Source organism: Rhinolophus sinicus, chromosome 1 (genome assembly GCF_057876585.1).
Source record: "Rhinolophus sinicus isolate RSI-liver-muscle chromosome 1, RSI-T2T, whole genome shotgun sequence".
In the NCBI taxonomy this organism is placed as follows: domain Eukaryota; kingdom Metazoa; phylum Chordata; class Mammalia; order Chiroptera; family Rhinolophidae; genus Rhinolophus; species Rhinolophus sinicus.
Window position 1 is genome coordinate 100,558,407 of NC_142501.1, and position 19,119 is coordinate 100,577,525.

A 19,119-nucleotide genomic window follows, 5' to 3' on the forward strand; every position below is an offset into this window, starting at 1 on the left:
CTTCGCTTTCACATCTATGGTGGGAAAGACAAGGTAGGCGAGAGTGTGGTTTCCTTTATGCCCCACAACTATGGCTGAGCACAGGGCTTGTTGGTGTCACTTTTCATTGCACGTGTTACCTGTTTTTCCAGTGCTTATTTTTAAAAACTCGATTCAATTGAAAAATATGCATATCTTGAGCAACATTATTTTTATTATATCCAGCAATGATATAATACCAGCCTAACTCTAATAATATGTCTGGATATAATTATATGTAATCTCTTTAAGAGGAAGAAGCCTGTATAAGTGGGAGGTGGTAGCCTCCATTGTATTGAGATTTCTTGTAGACTGGAATGAATTTTAGACAGTTTGAGACGCTGATCTCAACCACCATTTGTAGCCTGATTGAAGTGATAATTCCTTTGGAGAAGCTGTGATAAAATTAGGCAATAGATAAGCATCTTCATGGTGACATTTTAAATATATTCATTGGAGATAATAGAATGAAAAATATAATTAAAAATAAAGCCCCTCAATTTAAATGGTTTGCTTAAATATTAGTCAATAAACAAGCAAAACTTTATGTATCAATCAATTTTTAAAATGACATGATTGCTGAACCTGGGAAACTTGTAAATTTTCTGTGGTCATCTTAAACTTCCAGATGTGTATGTCATTAATATTCACTCATAGGATACAAATAATTTTTTGCTAGATGGTTTTCATAGCTTTGAAATTTTATTAGTAAGAGGCTAATAGACCAGGGCACAGAGTGAAACTGTGATGTCGGACCATTCAGTGTTTTGTTATATCAAGGCCTTTTTTCTTTCAATTTTTTACAAAAAGATTCATACATGTTCTCATAGATTACTTCATCATTTGCTTTCTCTAAAGAAATATACATGAATGGCTACATTCAATCCACATTTGATCACAATATTACATGACATTTATTCTAACAATTTGAGAAATATATTTCTTGGGCAGAATTTTACCATTTGTTGGGCTCAGTTAGATTTAGTATTTAGTAGTTCCCTTTGTAATAAACATAAGTTATGAGTTAAATTCTTAACTCAAGGTGCTCACTAAATATAGGAAGTTCTTATAAAAGTATTTAATATAGATTTGCAGGTAACTTTGAGTTATGGATCATTTGCAGATAAAACATATCAAATATGTGTTTTGATATTGAGCCTGTTCATATTATTTGGTGACTTTTCAACTTTATTCGTAGTCCCTGGCACAAAGCTACGACTCTGTCCTATTATTTGACAGATACTTTTGATCTGATATTAAATAATGTGGCCACCAGTGTAGATAGAGGATGACTTCAAAGTGTAAAAAAATCACATGTGCTGTGAAACTACTACTGTCTGTACTCACCTGCCAAATCTGGACTCAGAGTTTCATTCCTTCTTTCTTACTTAATGCCAGTTCAAAAATGTGTTAGTGTAGGAACCGCAGCTTGCATTTTCAGTTAGAATCCTTGTACCAGTTTTGTTGCTTATGATTCAGGAGCAACTGCAAACATGAGCTCAGGTCTTGGCAGATATGCCCTGCTTCAGTTTGAATGTTTGCTTTTCATGTAATCAAGTTTGCCCCACCAAGCAGGACCTCATGCTACTTTTAAAGTAGGACTAAATGAAAAGGTGGGATGAATTCTGTATTTTTGCTGTTTTTTCATTTAAGGTTTTGATACATAACTAATGAAAATACATATTTTGTGGTTTCTTGAAGAGATTTACGTGTTATATTGGGGATAAATGGATTTAGTATTAACTGACACCAGGCCGAGATGGGCACTTTGCTCGCTGTCATCATCTGCTTATCCTGATTCCAAATGCCCAAACAAAAGAAGCTATGGTTTGTGCAGCTGCTGAAACTTAGCTAAACTCATACGTTTTAGATCAGAGGAAGGATTGAACTTATGTCTTATTCTTCAGAAATGACACCGTTAAATAACTGAGGCAAGGAGAGCTCCCTTACTTTGTTCTTGAAAAAATATTGAGAGGCCTGCTGAATTCAAACAGCTCGACTCTCCCAGCCTACTTCATAAGGATGACAAGTGCAGTAAACTTTTTAAAGTTTCAGTCTTTGCATTTTCCTTGTTGTGATTACAGTTGTCATAAATTAATCGTGTTCAGTATCCTGAGTGTAAACTTCATGCCCCTTGGATACCTTTGATGTTTTTAAAAGGTGAAATATATTTTATTATATTTATGTTAATTATGTGCGGAACTACACATTTCTTCCAAAGGTCCATTACCTATCTCAGGTACAAAAATATAAATGTTTGTTTATTCTGTAAAGTATTAAATATTGGTGATTATTAATTAGAAACCAGTTATGCTATGATTCTGTGTGTATTCCAACTGATGTACTTACACTTAGAAATGATTCTTGCTTTGGTAAAGAATTTTCATTTTATTCAGTAGAATACTTTGGGTCATGCTACTTATTCTATTATACTCTTTTCAGCTTAATATTGATTGTGTGTATGTGTGTGTATGCACGTGTGTGTGGGTAAGAGAGACATCTTTTTTCTCCTGTCTAAATTTTACTATTTCATCAAGCAATGTTACAATATTTATATTCAAATAATTTTTTAAATTAATAGAAATATTTAATCAAATTCTTACCTCAGTGGTTAACTGAATTTATTAACAGAATTAAATTAAACCTCGAATTATAGAGAAGTTAATTTTACATTGTACCTATGTTGACATACCACATCAAACACATATTTGATAATGTATGATTTATCTGCTCATTATGTATAAACAGGGAATACTTTAAAAGTTAGAATCTCTTTTGCATCTGATGAGAGTGAATTATAGTTTAGGAGGCCCTTGTTCCAGACAGTTCTCCGATGGGCCCTCCTACATCACTGTTATCTCTCAATTGACTGAACAATATTTTTTGCTCTGTCTAGCTTACAGAAATGTTGTGAGAATTAGTTGTAATGAACTTAAAGCCCTGGAGAAGGATTTGCACATGCATGACAAGTGTCACATCATTTTGTGACTTGTTCATTCCTTTTTTGTGCACTATGGCAAACAGATCATCTTAACACCAGCTAACACTTAGCATAGTAACTTAGTTGATCCTTATAAAAACCCTATAAGCTAGGCGTTGTTATTTGGTTCATTTTACAGATAGAAAATAATATATAGAGACGCTAAGGATTCTGCCTCAGATACTAAGGATTCTGCCTCACATAGCTTGTGAGTGCCGGAGCCAGATTTGAGCCGGTCTGGCTCCAGTCTTAAATGCTGTAAATGGTGACAGAGACTAAGCCAGCAGGCTGCTTCTAGATGGTGGAATGTTTTCTAGGAGGTTCTGAAGACAGCCTGTGTCAGTTTACACTGTGGGAAGTATTGAGTTTACCATGTTCACATTCATCACTCCTAATGATTACTAAACTACAGCTTGAACCAGTTATGTGCACATTTATAATGGCACCAAATTTATTGTTAGTAAAATGTTTTCCTAACATCATGATAGATTTCATGGCAGACTTCCTAGAGAGATTTTCTCTATGTCCTTTTGTAACTTTTATGTTAGTATCTAAAGTTTCCTCTTAAACTAGTAATGACTCTTGAGTTTGCATGCTGCTGCCTTTTCATTCATGATTAGCACATTCATGGATTATCAGTTGACATCATCTGCAAAATAATGTAAGTCATAGAGCAAACAGTTTGACTATGTACGAAATCCCTTTAGTTCTGTGTATTGCCTGATACTGAGTCAAGTTATGGTAGAGAGACCAAGATGATTTTGTTTTTATTTTGAAAGGCCTACAGTATGCAGCCTTTCTTCAGGACAGCAACCCCAAACAAGGTGAACTAATTTTGCACTATGTTATTTTACTTTAATTCTTTTTTTTTGTTTTGTTTTGTATTACATTTCTATCTTTCTTTAGGCTAGTTTAGTTAACTCGTACTGAAATTGTTCATTAAAACCATAGTGTCTTTACATTGCTTGTAGTTTTGGATTTTGTGCTAGTAGGTTTGCATTTTAAAAACTTTCTTGTAGTATCGAAGTGGCATTTCACACATGCTGGGTCAAGTGTATCAGAGTAGCTGCTGACATCTGGTGAAATCCAGGGAAAATGCAGGCTTAGTTTTTGTGCATATGTTTTAGACTATTAGTCAAAGCACTATATAAAAGACAAGTTATAGGCCACTCTGCCTAACGTAAGCTTGCTTATATGAGTTACACCTCCAAAAATGTGTCCTGGGTTCAGAATCCAAAAACTTGACTTGTCTTGTTGAACTTGACTTTTGCATATTTTGTATATTCTAAATAGCTATTGCTCTGATGAACAGCATGTACATTCCCAACCCATATGTTCTCTTACGTCAGATAACAGAATTAGTTATATGCCATTATATAAACCTGCATCCAATGTTTCTCTGTTTTACTTCATTTGAATTATACTGTCATTTCTATAATTGTTATGAAAAGCTAGGTCAACTATTAAACACCCCATGGAAGAAAGATCCATGTCATCTCGTTTCCTGGGTGGATGGGAGAGGGTGGGGGATAGGAAGAGGGAGGAGGTAGTGTGGAGAGGCTGGAGCTGTGCACCACAATGGCATCCTTTTGCTCCCTGTTCTTAGTCAACCTAGTAACTACCGATTTAAGAATCATAGGAAGATGAATTAATGTGAAAAAGGTCAAATGATGAAGGATGGCAGTTTCTTTGTTAATGAGTCAGATATAAGCCACCAAGTCCTTTAAGATGTTTACCAACAGCTATGAGGAAAATATTCTGAAATACTTTATTTGAAACTTGGAAAGAGTTCTGTTCATTAAAAAGAGAACAAAGTATCTTCTCTGAAACCTACTAATTCATCAGTGATTTTTGATGCCAAAATTAAAATGCAACGTATAGGAGCTTCGTTCAATGGTTGCACAGAGACTGTCGTTTTGTGCAGCTAAGACCACACATGTGCTTTGTCTCTGTGCCACTGTGCCAGACTTGGTGATGTAGATTTTTTTCCTATCATGCACAGATTAGGATTTTATGTCAGATTCAGTATCTTGTGATTTTTAAAGCAGTTTGACTAAAGGTACTCCACCAATGTGAGTTTACAGAGCACATAAGAAAGTCAGACAATTAAGTTCACAAAGTTTCTACCATGTGAGCACACGGTGGGAATTTCTGAACTTAATTGCCCAACCTTCATATATATCTGCTAGAAATGTTGTTGTTTTTTTTCTTTATCATTTTGGTCAATAAAGACTACCAATTTCTTAACAAAAAGCAAACCAAAGAGTTTACTTTTTTGCTGAATTGACTAATGTGCTCGAGCCATGACTCTGAATGTGTGTTGGAAGATGTGAATTTTGGAACACTAGCGACTGCCTTCCTTTTTATAGGAAGGGGTAGTAGCTTCTCCAGGTGATCAGCAGCAGAAGTTAACACAGTTAACCCTCGGTGCAGCCGGGTCACTGCCTGCCACGCACGTGCTGTGTCAAAGCCATTGGAGCATTACCAACATCAGAGAAAACGAGCAGTGTAGACAAATTTGGAGATTCAGGACCCCCATTGGCAGTGGCCTTGATTACGCCAAATGTGGGTTAAACCCTTGTTGGTTTGGTTACCACATCTAGAAAAGAAAGCTGAGAATGAATTCATCACTCTTACTTAACACATGTATTTTTTGACAAAAGCTAAGAGTGATATTTATGAAGAACGAGTTCTAAATTAAGAGAGCTTATAACATCTTCCTGTTTATGTTTAAATGGTATTGGCTGTACAAAAAAGAGCGTAACCAAAAACATGTTGAAGCAAACCTGTATACCTGCAGTTATGTTCTTTTATTTCCAGGAATATCCCAATAAGAAAATGAGCCTCCTTCCTTTTTTTGTTTTTTACGGCAATGTCCTTTGGAGAATGTGATTAAACCCTTAGTTTCATATTTTCAATTTATTTTTCCAAATTCAACAGACCCTGAAAATTTGACAACCTATCACAACATGGACATTCTGATTAATGGTTATTTTCAATAAAGCATCCAATACCATGGATGAGAAGATAAGAATAGTGAGCATCATCATTTATTACTATTTTCTCTGTTCCCACAGTGTGCTAATTAAGTACTTAACTATATTTTTTAAAAGAGCAAAACAAAACAGCGGTTTATTTGAAATAGTAAGCTATAGATGTTTGTTGGGGTGTTCAGTTCACTGAAGAAATTATTCCATAGATTGTATTTTAAAAAATAAAAGATAATGTTAGAATTGGGTTTGGCTTTGGACTTAACTTCATTTTGGACTGGTTTTGCTATCAGATAACCTTAAGATATTTTGAATATTAATACTGTTTAGGAAAGAATTTGAAATTTAAAGAAGCAAATACCTAGATATTTTTTCCCTCTTGTTTTAACACAGTAAATGTCTGAAATTGTTTAAAATGCCTAACTTCTGATGGACTTTAGTTTCAATTTTGTTCTTAGTTATTGCAGATATTGACAAAATGTCATACGAAATTATTTTGTATTTTTTGTAGGACTGGGAAACAGAAAATCATGACTGGTATTGTTTTGAATGCCATTTGCCTGGAGAGGTGTTGATATGTGACCTGTGTTTTCGTGTGTATCATTCCAAGTGTTTGTCTGATGAGTACAGGCTTAGAGACAGCAGTAGTCACTGGCAGTGCCCAGTTTGCAGGGTGAGTACCTATCTGAGCTTTAATGTGCTGGTCAGAGGGTTGGAATTCATTAACACTAGCTGCACAAAGATACCGCAGGTGGTCGCGCCAGGTTGATGGATAAAGTACTGGAGGGTGGGGGTTGTCTACTGAAATGATGGTAAATGAACATAGAGCACTTACGGATGGGCGTCACAGCACACGTGACACATCTAGGGTATGGGTTTTAGAAAGTTGTAATCACATAAAAATACTCTCTCTTCCCTCACTTTACACTTGCCTCTGGCTGTGTGATCCCTTTCACGGATAGCCTTTGGGAATAAAGAAACCTCCCACACCAAGGTCTGTTCGATGTGTCATCTGTGCTACTCAGAAAACACAGCAAAAGGCACATTGTTGGAGACATTCTGTATCTGCTTCCCATTTATATCCATGTGATGGAGGCTTTATTTTTTGTCATATCGTGGGCTAGTTTCTTTCTTGCTTACTTATTTGGAGGGTGGAGGGATGGGACAATTGTATATAAAGAATTTTTGTTTAAAGCAAAATGAAATAGGTTGGTAGGTAAAATAGGTATTTGGCACAATTATTTTCATTCGTCTTACTTCCCCACTGAAAAGTGTACATGACTGTGCTTGTTGATTTCAGAATGTGGTGTGTGTGCGCATGTACGAGGTGTGCCATACCTGAATACTACATCGTACGGCATTGATAGTGATTAGCAAGGAATTATTTGACTGGAAGCTCTATTATTTTGTACTTAAAATTATTAAGATACTTATTTGGAACCATGCAAATTACCCAGATTACTCATGAGTTCAATTTGTGAATATGCTGTGTAATACTAAAGTATCTTAAATATTCATTTATTCTTCCGAAAAAAGTTTTGTCTTCATAATTTTTCTCCTCTTTGGTATCAACCAAACATTTTCCACTGTATGATGAGCAAAATACAGCATACATTCTAATCTTCCCTTAGTACCTGTAGTTTTGTATTACCTACATGTACATACACCATCCTATCTGCGTACTGTACATATTCCACAGGCAGACAGCAGACAGTTGGGATCACATTAAAAACATAATGATGGCTTACAATAATAAAATGCTGAGTGCTAGCTGAGTGGCGATAAATCCTGAGGTCTGAACATGTCGGTGTCAGTCCTCAAGTTGTAGGCCTCCTCTTTGAGCTCTGCAAACGTACATGTGTCTACAAGAAATTATTATAAGTGATGGTGTGGGAACTGCATTGCTATTCATATTCTCATGGATTTGGGTTTGCATTGTAAAAGCAAATGTGTATCCTGTTTCTAGTACGAGGTGACACTACAGGAAGTAAAGAATTAATGAGATCTTATTATGGTAATAAAAATATGAAAGATGGGGGTCATTGATCAAATAGTATAGACGCAGGAACTTAGGAAATATAATTCTGGACATACCTGTGTCTATATAGCCATAGCTTTTTAATGTTTAATATGTAGTCCTTATTTTCATAGTAAAGAACTGAAACAAAAACAGGGATTTTTGAGGATGGGTGTTCCATATTCTTTACATGAAGAATGGAAATTGAACAAGTATGCCTCTAAAGGACACATGTGATACTTCTTCCATTGGAATTTACCATCAAATTGTCAGATTCCATTTTCTATGTGTGTTTGTTTGCTCTACTCTTTACTGATTAGATGATTTCTTTTTTTTTTTAATTTCAGATGTTTTACTGGCTCAGAGAAACATGATAGCAGAAGTAGAACTTAGCTTACCTGTCTTTATTTTTCTTTTCTTCCCCTGGTTTTCTTTGTCTTTGTCAGTCTAGATATTCTCACATTGTGATAAAATTAGGCTTACTGAGATGATGCTTTGAGTCAATAAAAACGTCATCAATTCATTTGTGTCATAGACTGTGGACTACTCTTTGGTTAGGCTCAAAAGGCTTAGGTCTGGGTCAGGATGGAGAGTTTTATCTTGAGCTTTAAAACTTCCAAAGAAATAGTTTTTTTCTATGTTACATTATTCTACAATTTTAATTTTTATGTTTAAGAAAAAGATCAGTGCTAACAGTTCCTTTCCTGGGACAAGAGGTAATAACAACCTTGAAATTTGAATGGAATTTTGAATGTCTTTAAAGTTTTTGGTTGATTTATTTTTTTAAACGAAGTGTCAAAACTTCAAGTAAAGCTATTTTTTATAATCTTAACATGAGAGTGACTGACCAGATCTAAATATTTGTGGACTAAGAGAACTGACAGACTGAAACTTAAGAAAAACCAGAATAATGAGCTTCTCTATTTTTGTTTTTCATTAATCTTTGGAAAGAATACAGATATCTTAGATATACAAATGAGGAATTTTGAAGATAAGGTGTCCAGAACCAGCTTCAGTGCAGGTATATCAAATGATAGATGGAAGCCAGCCATCTAAAATTGAAGATTAAAGTGTTTCAAATATCTTAGAACAATCAGAAGACTGTTTCAATTTACATAATCTCTGTCCCTTACAGCATTGAAAAAGTCGCTGAGAATATCAATTCTAGTTAAAAATAAAAATAAAAGTACGTGTGAGGATTTGTTAAAAAAAAAAAGTCACTGAGAATAGGTTGTGTCACCTAGTCAGCTTAAGCAGATTTATCTCAAATGTCTGACTGCTTCTGAAATGTTTAAGAGGGCAGTGATAGGAGTTTTTCTCCATTTAAAATAGTTTTATCAATTTTCATAGTAAATCTCAAGAATCTCATAACCTTGAGGCTATTTCTTTGGAATGTTTGCCTTTCTGAAAAATAATTAAACTATTAGTTTACAGACACAGTAGATTGTTATTGAAAAGTAGCCTTTTGAAGAAAATTTGAGTAATGTTCTGTTTCACACTATTGTTACTGAAAACTCTCATTATTTAAAAAATAAATAAAATAAAAGGGGATTTAAAATTTTTTAAAGTTTGCTGTTAAAGATTCACATAATTTAGAGAAGGGTGAAAACAAACATAAAGTTCCTGTAGATGCTTTCGCACAGCAGGCGAAGGTTCTCAGACCTCCCCTGCTCTCTCGTCTGTTTGGATCTGCGTCTGTGTCACTTTGTGTACTTTCTGGATGGAGCCAGTTTGCTTCCTTTCAGCAGTGTCCCGGTCTTTTTTCTAGGCATCATGATGTGCCATAATTTGCTCAGCCAGTTCCCCACTGATGCACATCACCTTGTTCCCACTGTCCCATCTGATCAGTAACATTGTGTTGACACTTACCTGGCAGAGTCATGTTCATGTTGCTATGTGCCCGTCAGGCCATGCTCTCTAGTCTCAATAGCAGTCTTCTTGTTGTACTTTATTTCTGCACGAAACTAAAGTTTATATTTTGTTTATGGATGTATTTGAAGTTTATATTCCAGAAGTAGCCATGAATTTTGCAGGAAAAATAAGAGAAAACCTTATTTTTATTTATTTATTTATTTATTTATTGGGAACATGGGGGAACAGTGTGTTTCTCCAGGGCCCATCAGCTCCAAGTCAAGTCGTTGTCCTTCAATCTAGTTGTGCAGGGTGCAGCTGAACTCCATGTCTAGTTGCCGTTTTCAATCTGTAGTTGCAGGGGACGCAGCCCACCATCCCATGCGGAAATTGAATTAGCAACCTTGTCATCAAGAGCTTGCTCTCTAACCAACTGAGCCATCTGGCTGCCACTCCAGAAGCTCAGTGGCAGCTCATTGTCTTCACTCTAGTTGTGGAGGGCGCAGCTCACTGGCCCATGTGGGAATCAAACCGGCAGCCCTGTTCAGAGCTTGCGCTCTAACCAACTGAGCCATTGGGCCGCCACTGAGTGAATATTGCATTTGAGGTTTTATTTGCTTAAAGGATATATCTTTAAAACTGTCAAACAGTTGTATTGTTTAATTGACAATTGTCAATTGTATTGTTTAAAAAGAGAAATAAATTTACATGTATCTGTAGTTCGGTCTGATCACCTTCATAAGATAAATTCATTGAAGTGGAATTCTTAAATTTAAAGGATAGGCACATTTATATTTGTGATGAAAATGACTATGTTGGTCTGCAGAAAATTATACCCATTTATGGCTACATGAAAGTATTTTCCTATCTTTTGTTAACTAATTTGATAGGGTAAAAATGGATGTCTTATTTTAATGTTGCTTCATTTTCATATATATATTTTCCAAATTACAAAGTCATTTTATCCTTTGGTGCTCTAGTTACAGAGGGCAGGCCGGGGTATGTCCACAAGGCCATGTGCCTGCGTGTGTATGTGCGCGCACATGCACATATGTATGCATGCTGCATGGCTGGCATGTGTACATGCATGGGTGCGTGTGTGCAAGCATGTGTGTGGGAGTTAGGGGTATGTGTGCATGTGTGTTGTGTGAGCAAGCGTGCATGTGTGCGTGCGCTGCACGCTTGCTGGCCTCCAGAATCTCATGACACAGTGTGAGTGATGACTGCTTGAAATGTTTGTAATATATGGGCAACGTGATGTGTTATAAGGAGCCTAGGACCACCCCAAGGCTGGCACTGTGTTGCCTTTGAGAGCAGCGCATTCTGGAGGCCTTTTTGTGGGAATGGAAATGTTTTCTCTGTGCTGTCCAGGAGGAGCCGCCGGCCACGTGTGTCTGTAGAGCACTTGAATGTGGCTTGTCAGACCCAGGAGCTAGGTTTCAATTGGGCACCTGTGGCTCATGGCTACCCAGTGTATGAGATAACACAGTTTTAGAACTTCATGTTCTAAATTCCCATAGTACTCCGAGAGAAGATCTTTGGGATGCATTGTCGGCCTATGCCTGGCCTGGCATTTTGTCTTCCCATCAAGCCATCGTTATGACCTAGAAGAATTCTAAAGGAAGGAGATATATCAGCTTTTCCCTTGTGTATACAGCAGATGGGATAGCAGACCCTGCATCACGGCTGTAAGACAGTTCAGTGTAATATGTAGTGCACAGATTAATGGCTGTCACATTTGACAGTGTTGCATTTGCTCTGGTGGTATCTCGTCACACATCAAAAAGTTAACTTTAGGGGGGAAATACTATGGCAAAACAAAATAGTTGGCACTTTTTAGCTTAATTTTGAGATGTAATATAAAAGTGGGCCCCTATTTCTCCCTCCCTCATGTAACATGTTCATGTTTCTTACATACATGAATTTTGTTTTCATAAGTTGGAGGAGTTAGAGATCCATATTACTGCTCCTTGTAAGTTCAGATAGTGAAAATTTTATATGTGGAGTAAAATACGTCATTAGGGGGCAGAATTTAGTGCTCTGAATTGTGTAGTATGTGCCTTTACTGTAAGCATGTAGAAAGTCCTAGAATGGGACACAGTGACCTACTTTTGTCCCCTTTTCCATGTGTGGGCTTCTGAGATAGAACATTACTCCTGTGAAACCCAGCCAAAGATTTTTATCTTAGGCTTTTATAATTGTTCTATATTAATATAAAACTTTTATATTATGATTTTTTTATGACCCAACTTTGGTTCTATTTACCTCCCGTTTATGATGTACTTAATGGTGATTTTATATGAAAGGATCAGTTTAAGTCACGAAGAAAGGAATTCAAGGTAATGGGTGGGGGATTTGTTATTCCATTGTGTCTTTAAAAACTGGAAAATACTCATCCCCTACATTTCAGGTGGCAGTGTTCTATTTAAGGCTCACAAATTTTTAAATTGTGTTAATATACAAATTGTGTGGTGAGTCAACCTAGCCCATTAATAAAATATAGAAACACAAGAAAATGTAGATAAGGAAATGAAGAAGAATCTTTATGGAAGAATTTTATTAATAATTTTAAAAGTATGATGGTCCTTCCTGGAGTCTCTCCCAGCGTGGTGGCCCTGATGGTCTGAGCCCTGTTCCCACCGTCAGGTGTCTGGAGAGATCTGAGGAAGAGCGCCCCTTAGTGGTCATTCCAGCTGATTGGAACTGTTCCTAAAATTTCCTACTACTACAGCTGCTCTTTAAAATGTTTGGAATGAAGATACATATTTTTGCAGGAAATTTAATAGTTTAAAAATATATACACAGAAAATAGTCTATAGGAAATCATTTCAAATTAACTTTTAAATTGGATGTTTAGCCCCAGGTACTATATATTTTTTTCACATGGGTTATAGTATACTCATTCGGCAGATACTGAAAATGAAAGAATTTAACTTGTCAACTAAAACAAAACCAAGACTAGGTCACCATTAGGCCACCCGGAGTTTATCAAGTGGCACGTACTGGCTTGTCAGTGTTGACTTAGTTCTGGGTGAGTTAGTTATATTTTGAGTCATGTGCAGAGATTTTTGGTTGTTCAGAAATGATGAAAGCTCTTTCTTGAAATTGGCGATAGAAACTTAATTCTGAATCCATTGTTCATTCTTTTGGGTATGTAGGCAGTACAGTTTTTTAAATTATTATTCTGGAAGTCAGGAGAATGCTCATTTAATGTTCAGAATGAAATGGGGCAAAATGCTAAATGAAAATGTTTTGAACATAAATTCCTTACTATGTATTTACTATGACACTGCAGTTCTTGCTTTCTGGTCAGTCTTCTCGTGTTAATGTGGGAATTCAGTAATATTTTTATCCTGAAAGTGAGTACATACCTTTACCGTCAAGATGCATATTAATGAATCGGGAATGGAGATATGATTTTTAAATATAATAGAAATAGAAGCCCCATTTTTTGGGGGGGTTCTTTGGTCTTTTTTTTTTTTTTAACTGATAGACAATCATAGTATTAAACTATGAATGAACTTCAAATATTTTTTACAATTTTTAAAGTCAAATGGGTCATACCATTTTTATACTAACAAAGTAGAAAGTTAATTTTAAAAAGTTTCTTGTCTAAATCAAGTACTTTATAAGGCAGTTTTACTATTCATCACAGGCTTGACTAGGGGAAAAAGTAATGGGGACATTGATAAAGCCAGAGGATTTTAAAAATTGGATGTGGGATATAAAGCTGTAAAGTCTCACTGTTGTTACCTAGACTCTTTATGAAGCTACCTGGACCCAAACAAGAAAGAAAAAACTGCATGTTTTCCACATCGCCGTCCATGATAAATTTCACAGTATTATGGTCAGCAAGGCTTGGATGTGTGTGCAAAATGTTTGGGGGGTGGTGTATTTGGTCTTTGTGATATATGTACTCGGTGGCATGTTTAGAATCTTAATTGAATTTTATCTTTGATTTTTAACTCCAAGGGATTAAGGAGACAATAGTTGGGCTGGTTACCACTTAATCTAGATAAACAGAAAGCTCATTTAGTGTTTTGAAATGTTGATAGACTGCTAGTAAAGTGCCCAGTTTCCTTTCACCACCTGCAGATGCAGAAATAGGGGAGAAGGTGTGGGCAGGCGGGAAGGAGCCTTCCTGCTGGGGGGTGGTCAGCCCCAGTGAGTGGAGAGCAAGTGATACCAGCTCATGACCTGAAAACAGACACACGAACTTATTTTCAGAAGAGAATGGAAAGGCTTACTCCACTGAGGAATGCATCTGCCTCTGCCTTTTAAATCTTGTTCTTTTTTTTAAAAGTTAGTGTTGTGTAGAAGGGGGGAACACGTGGGTCCTAAACCTTATTCCATGGTGTTTCTCTGAATGTCCCTTTCCATTCTCAAGTCCCTAGAACATGCCACAAAGGAGCCAAAAGTTACCCCACAAGTACATTCAGTATTGAATGATGGAATTCCTGACATGTGTAATTAATTATACCCCTCTGTCTGTAGCAATTTTTTGTGACTATGTGCATGTTTGGACTTACAAATACTGCATATTTTTACAACAACAGTTGGTTTTGTGGCATGTACAGTTAATTTGAAATCCTCTAGCAGTGGCTAACTCGCTCAAGATTGCCTGCTACAGAGCTGATCCTATCATATGAACTTAGTCAAAGCTTGCTAACCTCAGGCAGAGAGCAAAGAGTTGTTTTGTGGGCATGAATCAGCTGAGGTGGAGCAGCTTCAGTGCTGTCTGCACGTCTGGAGCAGGTCTGGGGCACCGCGCATCCGCGTCAGAGATCGTGCAGGACCCGCTCCCCATGGGCCAAGTGGGTGGCCTCGTGTTCCCAACATGCTCCAAGGGTCCACCTCAAGATATTCTTAGTCGTTTGAATTATCCTCCAACTTCCAACTTTTAGCTGTAAGAAGGCATATTTGTGATATCTTAAGGGAAGTTGTAAAACTTAAATAAATTGCCAGAAACTCATGTGCAAATGAGTGTTGCTGAATTGGTTGTGGAGACTTAGTGGGGTTAGAAGGGTCCATGTGGTAACCATGTGCGGAAGTGAGTGAGCCTCGTTTGCCACCATTAACACCCGCAGTAAGTGTGCATTCTAATCTTCTCGTCTTGTATGGAGAGTTAACTCAGTGTGTCGGTAGTGGGGGTGAAAAAGACTGAATGTTGTATGTGTTTCTAAATTTATCCTAAAAAATGATTGTCATCGATGGGCTGCTAGGGTCCCAGTGGTGTAGGAAGAGGAATGACAGGACTTTGGGCTACTTTTGCCAGGCCAGTTCTACTGTTCAAGTCTCAGGTGTTGGGGTTTCTTGTGAATACTGTTTCCTTTGTAGTCAGTCATTACTGGTGTTGGTCGAGGGTACCGTAGAGCCTGATTTCAGTAACAGCATAGACAATCTATGTGCAGATAAAATTTACTACCATGTTTCCCTGGAAATAACCCTAGCTGGACAATCAGCTCGAATGCATCTTTTGGAGCAAAAATTAATAATAAGAGCCGGTCTTATATTACATTATATTGCATTATATAAGACCGGGTCTTATATGAGATCAGGTCTTATATAAGACATGATATTATATTATAATGTATTATATTATACCCGGTCTTATAGTAAAATAAGACCAGGTCTTAATTTTCTTTTGCTCCAAAAGATGCATTAGAGCTGATTGTCCAGCTAGGTCATATTTTCAGGGAAACACAGTGGGATTCTTTTCTGTTCTGTGGTTCTGCATTATTATAGAGGAGAGCTTGGAGCTCCTGATTCTGCAAACAATACAGGTATTCATGCAGATTCGTGTTTCTCCAGTGGCATACAAGGGCCACCTGTCCCCAGAATCATCTGCTGTGCTGCTTTAGAACACATTCTGGCTGAGGCTCAGGAATCTGCTTTCCAGCAAGTACCCAGGTGGTTGTGAACTCACTAACATTTAAATGAGCCTTTGGTGATTAGAAGTCAACAGTGATATGTAGGTGTTCTCTGGTGATGAAATGGTTCACACACCAGAAGTAAACAGAATCGTTTATAGTGGCCAGAATGTGCTAGCCCAGCTTGGGTGTGATTAACTGTTTCACATTTTGTAAGGATCTTCTATTTTCGAGTTCATCTACATAGAATATTTTTTCCAGTAGGCAGGGGAGCTGTTGTCAGTTCCGTTCACCGAGTATTTACTGTGTGCTAGATAGATAGCTAGGGGTTCTGGCAGGAAAACCTTGAACTAGACCAACTAGTGCTGCTTTCCAGAACTAAAGAGTCTAGTCAGGAGTAGGCAATCTGCAGCCTGCCACCTGTTTGTGTCCTGCTCATGAGCTAAGAATGGGTGCTACGTTTTTAAATGGTTGGAGAAAAATCAAAAGGGGAACAGAATTTTGTGAAAATTACAAGAAATTACAATGTCAGTCTGCACAAGTCTTCTTGGCACACAGCCACGACCACTTCCTCTCCACAGTGGCAGCGGGGTGGCCAGGACAGAGGCCACCGAGCCCTCCAAGCTTAAACAGTCATGCTGGCCCTCCTTCCACAGGAAAGGTTTGCAGCCCTGGGGAGTCTGCTGCCAGACAACATTCTGGATATTGGAAGTCCAAAAAGTACGAGGCCCTTGTCTTTGTCACAGGCTTGGGGGCTTGGATTTGAACTCTCATGTGGAAGATACTGTGATTTCCGTTTTTGCACTCCTTGTTTTCTTCTGGGTATTTGCTCTACTGAAATACTTGCACAGGCTCGCTGAGTTAAAATACAGTTTTATAACTGAAGAACAGGGTCTCTAGGGAACACTGACATTCCAGACCATTTAACCCTCAGTGTCCCTGGGCATTGCAGTCAGTCATAGTTTCTCGTACCTTCTTCCAGCCAGACATACCCGTAAGGCACTGAGCCTTATGGGTGGCACTTTATTCATGGGTTGTCTCTGGCATCTGCCGAGACTCTTCCGATTTACTCTGACCCAGCCGTTATTGGTAACTGGCTTAAGCATCCCTTATTCAGGAAGATGGTTGCAGTTTTCTGTTGTTTCTCCCGTAGAGTAAATGGAAGCAGCCCCTCAGTTAGTGCAGCATCTCCAAGAGCTGCTCCCTTTAGTGGGCGTCTTCTGCGTATGCGAAGCAAGGGCTCTACCACTGAGTTACGTCCCCCTCAGCATCTGCGTGTTTGTAACCAACACAGCTGCTGTCAAGTGATGACTGTTAGTTTAAAATGGTTGCATCGACTTTGGCCACAGAATAGGAAGTTTGTTGACAATTTGCAGATGTTGACCCAAATCACTCCTGTGGGCTGCCGGGTGATGGAAACAGTTACCAGGACCCACTGAGCTTGGCTAGGGTGTGTTCTGAGCTGTACCCTGTCACAGAGCGAGTCCTGAAGTCGGCAAGTAAAGAGGAGCTGCCGTTCTTCAAAGCCCGAGGAAGGGCTGGGTCTGAAATGATCTGTAGACATCATACAGTGTCACGTTATGTTTTCTGAACTTGTCCATTGTCCACAGCTGTCTGCTTAGCTATGTTCCAAAGACAACAGTGCTCCCTTAGAAGCTAGCCCTGTGCTTAGGTTAGTCAGAGTGGCTTTTTCTCCAGCCATTATAGATGCCTTGGTCTGTGCATGTCCCAGAAGGCATCTCAGGACGTTACCGAAGGCATCCCTGGAAGCCTTAGGTGCAGCTCAGGGACCGGCTGCCGTGGCGGTGACTTCCTTTGTAAATTCTCAGCCTCTAACTTATAACTGGACACTGTCAGCAGTAAAGCTCACACATTTAGCCAACGTGGAAGTACTGACAGCAAATGTGTTGTCCCTGCACATCATTGGGGGAGGTTTTACCTGTGTTCAGGGTCCTCTCTCGTCTGCTCCAGCTGCGAGCAGGCGGCACGGGGCCAGCACACAGCTGTACCAGGATAGCCGCGCACTCCCCACCCCAAGAGCTGCGCGTTTCCGTTCTTGTCCTGCATGTGCAGTAGAGTCCCGTGTTTGTCAGCAGCACAGATGCATGGGCAGCACTAGAGAAGAAAATTAAACCAGGTAACAGAGGCTTTTCACAAAATCATTTTCTTTTGTCTGTGAAACTCCTTTTGATGTGTCCTCCATGCAGCCCAACCACTGACGTTCCTAATACAGTACCTGCAAAGAGTGAAAAAGTAATTAAAACTTAAGAGCATTTCTGTCCATTTGAGACACACTGCATGTGTCCGTGTGAGGGCACAGCCTCTGTTAGGGTGCCGGGCAGTGGTTCTTTCAGGGCTGCATGTCAGCAACACGTGGGTGTCAGCACCACGAGTGCCAGGCCCCTCCCCCGGCAGCACTGGCATACTCGGGTGGCACCTTCCTCTTTGTGCTAAAATGTCCTTTGCAGGGGTTCGCATAAGTCTTGAACATACCATTTGATGAACAAATAAATGCACACACACCCGTGTTCCCAAGTGCCACCGAGGCAGAGAATGTGACTATTGAATCCCTTTCCCCAGGCAGTTGTTCTCATTACTGGTCTGTGGCACCTGCTCTAGAACTTGACAAAAGTGGGTATGGGTGTTTTTAAAGGCTTCCTGGGCAGCTGTCCTGCACAGAGTCGGTCAGCATTGACATAGGAGAGTGGGTCTGGGCAGCACTCTGTTAAGTGGGGTAAAGGGCCTCTGGAGTAACGCTGGGAAGGAGGGTGGGGGACTCATGTCTGTGTAACCGTGGAGGTCGTCGTCTGTCCACATTCCTTTTACATTTTGCTGGAGGTAGTCCTTTCCAGGATCTCAGCACCAGTTTTAATTGCACGTAGAGGGAGAAAAGCTCGAGCAGCTTGGCTCTGAGCACGTGCAGACACAGCATAGAAGCAGATTAGTGCTCTGTGTGTACCACTTAACTTCTGTCAGATTAAGGCCTTCCGCCTGACTCTGCATTTGCAATCTGCCAACAAGAAAGAAATGTTGCTGCATGTGGTGGCACCAGTTGAGCAGTTCATTCAAAAATGTTTGCACAGATGAGACCAAAGTGCAAACATTGTGATGTGACATCGCATTACATGTACATCTGTGACTGGAAGCAAGCACTGAAAATGGACCTTTCTTTGTTTAAACGGGAGCAATCTAGTGCACAAGTTACCCAATTTAGCAAAGTAAAATGGGTTTTCCTTACTGTTTCAAAGTGTTTCAGTAATTTGTTTCACAGAAAGAACGTTAGTAGGACATTTCAGCTCTGGTGATACTCCCAACTCCAGCACGGCCTAGTTTTGCCCAGGCAGAAGCACTGAGTTGCATTATTTTCCAAGGCTCTAAAAACAAAAGAGGTTT

At 38.8% G+C, this 19,119-nt stretch overlaps 1 protein-coding gene across 20 annotated transcripts in view; it reads left to right on the forward strand.

Annotated features, from left to right (window-relative positions):
• Positions 1 to 19,119, forward strand: part of ZMYND11 (zinc finger MYND-type containing 11) — a 125,528-nt gene that overhangs the window by 78,647 nt on the left and 27,762 nt on the right. For 7 of the 20 annotated variants that reach the window (XM_019719299.3, XM_019719298.3, XM_019719300.3 and 4 more), the window contains 2 exons: positions 3,778 to 3,822; positions 6,500 to 6,661. The exons of 6 other annotated variants lie outside the window; for them this stretch is intronic. In XM_019719299.3, the coding sequence (XP_019574858.1) occupies positions 3,778 to 3,822; positions 6,500 to 6,661 (207 nt within the window). Of the gene's footprint in view, positions 1 to 3,777; positions 3,823 to 5,938; positions 6,035 to 6,499; positions 6,662 to 19,119 lie in introns of all 20 variants that reach the window. 7 more of the 20 variants (XM_019719302.3, XM_019719301.3, XM_019719303.3 and 4 more) reach the window with 3 other exon arrangements.